This window comes from Lepidochelys olivacea (assembly GCF_965140295.1).
Source record: "Lepidochelys olivacea isolate rLepOli2 genome assembly, chromosome: 1".
Lineage (NCBI taxonomy): Eukaryota > Metazoa > Chordata > Testudines > Cheloniidae > Lepidochelys > Lepidochelys olivacea.
The window spans coordinates 295,758,214-295,766,825 of NC_140411.1; the positions used below are offsets into that span (position 1 = coordinate 295,758,214).

General features: G+C 36.7%; 1 protein-coding gene across 3 annotated transcripts in view; it reads left to right on the plus strand.

The window, feature by feature from the left end:
• Window positions 1–8,068, plus strand: part of RPAP3 (RNA polymerase II associated protein 3) — a 48,567-nt gene extending 40,499 nt beyond the window's left edge. For all 3 annotated transcript variants that reach the window (XM_084649278.1, XM_084649277.1, XM_084649279.1), the window contains exons 14-17: window positions 2,159–2,354; window positions 3,185–3,282; window positions 4,945–5,045; window positions 7,565–8,068. In XM_084649278.1, coding sequence (XP_084505404.1) covers window positions 2,159–2,354; window positions 3,185–3,282; window positions 4,945–5,045; window positions 7,565–7,656 — 487 coding nt within the window. In that variant the 3' untranslated portion in view covers window positions 7,657–8,068. The remainder of the gene's footprint in view (window positions 1–2,158; window positions 2,355–3,184; window positions 3,283–4,944; window positions 5,046–7,564) is intronic.
• Window positions 8,069–8,612: the final 544 nt, after the last annotated feature.

Sequence of the window (8,612 nt, forward strand, 5' to 3'; positions counted from 1 at the left end):
GTGGAGAACCAGTGTTGACAGGCCAATTTGATCAGGGTGGATGCAGTCCACTCCCAATAATAGATAAGGAGGTGTCAGTTCCAGGAGTGGAAAAGCTGCTTTTGTAATGAGCCAGCCCCTCCCAGTCCCTATTCAAGCCCAAATTAATGGTGTTAAATTTGCAAATGAATTTTAGTTCTGCTGTTTCTCATTGAGGGGCATTGCTGGCATATGATGGCATATATAACATTAGTAGACGTGCAGGTGAATGAGCCTCTGATGGTGTGGCTGATGTGGTTGGGTCCTCTGATGGTGTTGCCAGAGTAGATATGGGGACAGAGTAGGCAACGAGGTTTGCTATAGGGATTGATTCCTGGGTTAGTACATTGGCCAAACTGTACAGTCCTTATGTAAAAGAATAAATGGACACAAATCGGACATCAGGAATGGCAACATACAAAAGCCAGTAGGAGAACACTTCAATCTTCCTGGACAGTCTATAGCAGATTTGAAAGTAGCTATACTTGAACAAAAAAAACTTCAGAAACAGACTTCAAAGAGAAACAGTAGAACCAAAATTCATTTGCAAATTTAACACCATTAATTTGGGCTTGAATAGGGACTCGGGGTGGCTGGCTCATTATAAAAGAAGCTTTGCCTCTCCTGGAATTGACATCTCCTCATCTATTATTGGGAGTGGGCTACATCCACCCTGATCAAATTGGCCCTGTCAACACTGGTTCTCCACTTGTGAGGTAACTCCCTTCCTTTCATGCGTCAGTATATTTATGTCTGCATCTTGTAATTTTCTCTCCATGCATCTGAAGAAGTGGGGCTTTTACCCACAAAAGCTTATGCCCAAATAAATCTGTTAGTCTTTAATGTGCCACCAGACTCCTTGTTGTTTTTATAAACAGAAAGGTTTTTCACCCTTCTTGGCCTAAGCTCTCAGGCCTTTCCCACTCTCCACAGAGCACTGACTCTCAGGGCATTTCCCCTCTGGGAGCCGCCTTCCTCCCAGGGTCAGTCATAGGAGCCAGTCTCCTTCCTGAAACCCTCAGTCCACCTGCTGTTTGTCTGGGAGCTACCCTTCTCCAGAGCCTACTAGCGGAATCAACCTGCCTCCCCCAACCAAGCTCTTGCAACCCTTTGAGGTCATTCCATAACCCTTCCCAGTTGGGACTAATAATTAAACAGGTCCATCTGCTCCCTAGCTGATCAGGATCAGCTGGAGGAAGAGGGTAGCTGACCTTTCCAGACTAGGCTGAGCCCAACTCCCCTTAAAAGGCCAGCGAGCCTGTGGTAGGGTTATTACATTGGCTGGAATCATCCCTGGGATGACTCCTAAACTGGGTGAGTGCTGGGCTGGGTGATCTGGAACCAGTGGAGATAGCTCCCTACACCCAGGTGCTGGGAATCCTTGATTGGCTGTTTAAGCCAATTTCCCAGGCTCTTTGAACTGTTGGAGAATATTAATATGGTATTCTTTGCCTTTTTTAACATATTTTTACTAACTGGAAAATGGTCTGGAAAAATTTAGTTCTTTTTTTCCTCCCCTGAACAACTGAATGGATTCAATTTATAGTGTTTTTAGGGCAAAAGTACATTTTTACGGCCATGTTCTAACCACTAAAAATATACTGATTGAAATGACAAATAAATTATAGGAGAACAAATGGCTGCACTGTAATCACTGTTGAAAATGTTTTCACATTTGACATGCTTATTGTTTTGCATTATGAAATTCCAAAGAAAACTTATTTTCTTATTCTTGCAGCTGTGGAGGAAAGAATTTATGTAATGCTGATATATATTGAATGGTAGAAGCATTTCGTGCACTAAAAACAGTTATTTATGGAAATATAATAAATATGTAGCACATACTTCTTTACAGGACTGGAAAATCATTTACATTGACCAGTCAAATCATATTTTAACAAACATTTAATTAGCTCAATTTAAATATGTTCTTTTGCTTTTATTTCAAAGCTTAGGAATATTTTTGTCTGAAGAAAATAATTGCTTTTTATACAAACTATTACTAAAATCTTGAAAGTGAGGATATTTATTAAGGCTCAGATTTGCAAAAGAGATGGTACCCAATAGCTCCAACTAAGACTCCTTTATGAAATGGACAGAATTTTTATTTTAAAATGTACAATTAAACAAATATTTGTAGATCCCCTACCAATATGAAAGAGATGCCATCAGCTACACTTCAATCATCCAGTCTGAAAAATCATCTAGAACAAGAAAAAACATTACTTCCTGCGTCTACATCTGATGTTCCTGCAATCCCTGCAAATTCATTCCAGCTTGAATCTGATTTCAGAAAATTGAAAGGCTGCCCAGATAAGATGTACATGTACCTAAAGGTAAGAGTCGTATTCTGTGACTACAACTGTGCTTAAAGAAGTAGTGTCCTTTTATGGTGGTGGATTGGGAAATTTAGTGTCTAGAATGATTTAACAGTTCACAAATGGCAGTATCTTTATTTTCATTTAAACCCCTTTCCCATGATACCAAGGAGCTTTGACTCCATGTGAAAATAATTTTCATTCTGTGCTCGATTTTGTTTTATTTGACATTTACAGTATAAGTCTATGAATGGTGTCCTCATTTTTTTTTAATCCCTTCCTTCTAACTTAGGCCCAAATTATGTAAACACACATTTTGTATCCACATTGAACTCCAGTTACTCACGTGTTTTTTACCGGATTGGAGCTGTAGCATTCTTATCCCAGCATTCTTATCCCTTTATAGGCTGTATAGGTATTTTAAAGTGCCTCAACCTACTTTAATCTATATTTTAATTCAATAGTTTTGAAGGAAAAAAGGTAATTTTAGTTCCTCCCTTGTTACCAAAGGTTAAGGTACATTTTTTAAAAAACCTTTAACAATCACTTGCAAAAATGTACAAGTAAATAAAATAAAATGAGGAGCTCTAAGAAGAAAAATATATTTCCTTGTAACTACAGCTATCTTTTCAACAGAATGTAGAAGGCTATATGCATAATAGGCCAAAACCTATTCTTGTAGCTTTTTTTAACTTATTTCCAGGAGTGCCCATGATGTTGGTAGGCATTATAAAAATATGTGGAAGGGAATGGATCCCGGTAGGAGAACTTAAAATGATTAGTTTCAGTTTTCACAATTGAATAATATTTTTTGTCTGTAAATAACAGTGTTTTTTATTCTTCCAAAGCAAATAGAGCCTTCGCTTTATCCAAAGCTGTTCCAAAAATCCTTAGATCCAGATGTATTTAACCAGATTTTGAAAATTCTGCAAGACTTTTACATTGAGTAAGTTCAGTTCCTCACTAATTATCCTAGGGTTTTATATTGTTTGCATCCAACAGAGGCTTTTTCTGTTTAGTATACCGAATATGTAGTCTATAGTATATAACACTGGCTTATCAGGATGTAGTTATTTAAATGTATTCCTCAAGAAATTAATTTTCAGAAAAGAAGAGTATTTCAGAAGGACCAGCTAGGAGAAAATTGGTAATGAAATAAAAAGCCTTTTGCGTTAAGGCATTGGTTTAAATTCAGATTGTGTCATTACTGGCCACTGATTGACTACTTGATAGCCTATGTGAAGTGATTTGTTTCTATTGGAAAGATAGCACATTCCTTGAGCTCAGAATTCATTTTTAAAACAATAAAATGTAGGTCAAAGACGAGCAAAGAACTAAGAAATTCCATTATTTTATGCTATCTTCATTGTGATGCCTTCAGTGTCTTGGTTTTTATTTTTCCCCCTTTAATTATATGCTTGTATTCTGTAACAGAACACTGAAAAGTAGCGAGCATGTGTATGGGAATAGAAGTCTTAATATTAAGAAAATAAAAAGCACTTGGCAGTTATTTTTGAGATATTTCAGCGCTGCATTACTTGAGGCTAAAAAGTTCATTCTGCTCATTATGAACAATGTGCCACTCCTCTAAATTAATCTGAGCTCTAAAAATATGTTATATTTTTTTTATGATGCAGAGTAGCAAGTGTAAATTAAAGGGGCCAGATATAGGCCAGAAGCAAGTATTGTCCCAACAGCAACAAATCATGAGGGTGAATCACCACACCTGAAGAGGCATGTCCTTCATTCCATGTTACTACTTGCATGGCTGCTAGAGAGTGAATTTGTTGAGAGCAGAAAGTTAAAACCAGTTTTTAAAAGGAGGGGAACTTGAGGTATAAATCAAAAAGATAATTTGTAGTCATTGGTAGTGAAAGAGGAAGGAAGGTGGTCAAATATGCTCTCATTGTCAAAAAAAAAAAAAAAAAGAGATTTTTCCATACTGCTGAAAATGACAGCAACCATACAATCTGATGTCTGTACATCCTCACAAGCAAATTACTACCCATTAAAATCTCTCCTTATTTTCCTCCTGAAACCCTCTGGATTTGCATACACTAATCAATAGATCATGATCTGTAGATGTCTAAAGTGGCACATCAAATGGATTTCTTAGTACTAAGGCATTTTAGCTGACATAGTTTGTATGAGCATGTGTTTCCTTAGGAAAGCCAGAGATGGTGTTTTTAAGTGATATTATCTGTTGTTTCCATTTTTGGTTGAAAACGAGGAATATGATTTCTCTCTCCATTATCATGAGCTAAGAATAACAACTCAGAAAGGTGCTGTGGTTATGGAAAGGTTCAAAAAGAAACATGCACCATAAGCACCAACCTTTTGGGCACTGAAAAGTATGATTTGATATTTAGAATAGCAATAACTAGTGCATGATTTAATGTCGCCTTGTCAACTTTCCTCCTTCTTTCTGTATATTTTTTTTTTACCTTTGTTCGCTAGTACTAAAAATATTTGCATACAAACTGTTTGTTTGATTTCATCTGTTTCTGTAGCTTGAATTTCCTGAATTCCGTAATCCTGCTTGTATCTATTGGATCTTTCTAATCAGAGGTAGTTATTTTCATATATATTTAATAATTTGCTATTTTAGGAAAGAGAAACCATCGCTCATCCTTGAAATTCTCCAGAGGCTATCTGAATTAAAAAGATTTGACATGGCAGTCATGTTTATGTCAGACTTGGAGAAAAAAAGTAAGTAGAAAGTAATGCCAAATCTTTTTTTTTTTTCAGACTTGGATCTTGGTATACGTCTCATTTCAGTCAGATACTTCAGTATCCATTCAGTTTACAGCCAATATTTATTTACACTTCAGAGGCTGCTTTAACTACATGTTTCTAAAAAGGTTTCCAGTTTGATTCTTTTTTGAGAGGTTGATGGGGAGTGGAGGGGAAGATATGTGGATCAGTCTAAAAGCAGTGAACTCAACCACTCTGAGAAGGGAAATTTTCCACCACTTTGTAGTGACCATTCTTGCCTGAGCAGTTGTGGATCTGACAGGTTTCAGGCAAATCATATCCTTCTTGGCTGGGAGATCAGTTTATATAGGGCTTTTGTAAGTGGGGAAAATAAAGGAAGAAATGGGGACAAATCCTTGGGGTACTGTGCGGGGCGTGAAGGACCCTCCCTGAAACAAATTATTCTTCATAGATTTTAAGCCCAGAAAGAACCACTGTGATCATCTAGTCTGACCTTCAGTGTAACACAGGCCATGAAACTTCCCCAAAATAATTCCTAAAGCATATATTTTAGAACAACATTTTGATTGTCTTTGAAATGTAAATGATTTGTTATAGATTACTTGAAATTCCATCTAGATGATTTTAAATGACATATGAATGCTTGATCAAATCAGCTGTTTTAAATGTGCTTCTCAGAAACTTTCAGTTTTTAGGATCTTCTTAAAACTCAAACTAACAGCCAAAAAAGACATGCTGGTTATAACTACCTTTTTCAATAGCAATGTTGTGTACAAACGCTAGTAGCTGCAGTTGTAATTGAGCACAATGTAGTAGCAAAATGCATGATGTCATTCATATCTGATTCTCACGAAATCAAATTTGGGAAGAAAATGTTCAAAATGTTGTAGAGTCAAACTCAGGCTCTAATTGCAGTACTGAGTGCTGCCACCTTTGCATTTTACCCATCACTGTAATATCAAGGCACTAAAGGCTTGATTCTGTCTTGGCACAGGAGAAGTTTGGTGGGCTGAAACAGCTCCCTGATTTGCATGGCTGGCCCCAGCTCTGATACAACTTAGAGCTGCTTCGTGGCAGTTTTAACTCGTGCCATTGGAAAAGAGTCACTAATATAATATACCCTGCCAATGGATAATTGCCATGATAGAGCTCCTCCCTGCCCCTGACGCATCTCTGTTCCCCACCATTTTAGTCCCTCTAGGTTCTGCGGTGGGATGTGTCGCGCAGGGCCTGTGAAAGCACACATACTCCAACAGAGTTCCTGTACTTCTGGAACATCTCTGCTGGGCATTTGCAGCTACATTATGATTCCTCTGCACCACTTGAGTTGTGTAAAAGGCTTTAACCCACCTTGAGAATTTTGCCCTAATACTCTTGTTAGTAAATTTTTTTTTTAATATTGGTTTTCACACTTGTTACGTGAATCAGATTCTGTTGGATCCCTCTTAGCATCTTTTGATCATTAGTCTACATTGTAATTGTTTTCTGACTTCTATTTTTTTTAGTTGATTTTATTTTTAATTAGTGTTCATGTATGTGCTAGTCAGTCTCTAGGAGTGAGAAATCATCTTCTGTTTAGCCACAGAACACATTTAAGCAGAGACAGTGCAAGCTTCTCAAAATTGTTCTGCCTGTATGCGTCAGCACTGTTCTTGAAGGACCACCACAGTTAGTTCACAGGAGTTTTACTCTTTGTGCCTTGACCCTCCTTTCATTCAGCCCATTGAGGTGTGTGTTTTTCATTTGAATATTTGTCTATTTCAGACCTAGACTGAGACCACCAGTTGTGTGCACACAAGCCATTTGGTGCCCTATGACATCTACTGCTGATAAATGGACATTTTAAAAAATCAATTTGGAAATTACTGAACATAGCTGAGCTTCACTACACCTACCACTCTTTCATTATAATAGAAAACAAACCTGAGCCTCTTGGACAAATAGTTTCCTTGTAAAAGTCATTTTCATGTTTTGAAACTATTAGCTTTTTCAGCTTTTTTACTTCAGTATATTTTTCTTCATTACAGCTTATAAATTTGAATAAACAACTTTATTTTTATGCCAATTTTGTCTGACATCTGGCACAAACTTTTTACCTTCTGTTTTTAATAGCATAAGACAAGATAGCTTATGTCTTGTTTGTTTTTCTGTTTTTGTCATCAGGAATATGCACCTGTTTGAGGAATTATGGGTTTTTTTGCCTAACCACTTGCTGTAAAAGGACCTTTATTCATTGTATAAAGCACCAAAACAAAAATGCTGGCTGTTGCCATTTGTGGATTTTTGTTTTGTTTTCAGTTTCTTATAGACAGAATATTGAGTTTTAACTAATTACTATTGAGATTTCTTCTTCTATCGAATCCAAATGACATATTAAATGTATTGACAGTTTTCAGATAGGACATATTTATGTTCTATAACAGTTTGTCACCTTAAAATCACACATTTAAAAAAAATAGTGTGTCTGAAAGTCTAAAAATGGAAGGTCATGTTAATTTTTATCTCTCTTACAGCTGCACATGTATTGTTCAGTCACATGAACCAGTCCGGATTGGAGGATAATTCTGTTGAAGAGCTGAAGAAGAGATATGGTGTTCAGTATTAATGGATTACTGATGTTACATATTTGTATGTGTAAACTAGTCTGATTCCGCACCTCTTCTCTGAGCTACTTGTACTGAAATCAGTGGAAGAGTTAAATCCATAAAGTTGCATTTATGTAGGTAATGAAATCCTTATACCAGATAAAACCAAATGGCAAGTGCCTAGAAAGGATAATGGCCTACGCCCCAATTCTGCAATTGTGCCCATTATTTAAGAGCCCTGTGGTTCCAGGAGGACTCTCTCCAGGTTTAAGAGTCCGCTTGAGTAGATTGAGTTGCAGGATTAAGGCTGACAGTTATTCAGAAATAAAGTTAATTATTTATAAACATGTGGGTTTTGGTAACTTGATGATTATTAAAAGATCAGCGTGAATTTTATTTTGGGAAATAAACTTAACAGTGTTTAATTCAAAATTGGCTGGTATATTTTATTTTAACATAAAATGTACTACTTAATGAACTTACATTTCTCAGATAAGCTAAATTGTTATTTATCTTTAAATAGATGCCACGCAGGACAACATGAAAACTTCATCTGATGCTGTGCAAACTTGGGGTCTGAAGGCCAGTAAATTCCAAATTTCTTTAGCTGAGATTGCCCTAAAGCTGAGTTCTAGGCACTGACAGCTGAGATGCCCATTGCAGTAGTACAAAAGGAATCTCTCTTAAATAACTAGGTTCCAGACAATGTAAGATTTTTAAAATAGTCACTAAGACCCTGAATTTCACCTATGGCTGAATGAAAATATAAAAAAAAATATGAATGAATATTGCACCACACAGAGAGCACAATTCTTTACAGTCCTATCAATCTATCCCCTTTACAAGCTGGTAGCTATGCAGTATTTCTTTTGATCCTTGTTCGATGGATGGCCCCAGGTCTTATTTGCCACGCACTTTCAATGGGACTTGTGCTCTTAAGTCACTTAGATGTTTCTGAAAATCCCATCCTTTATCC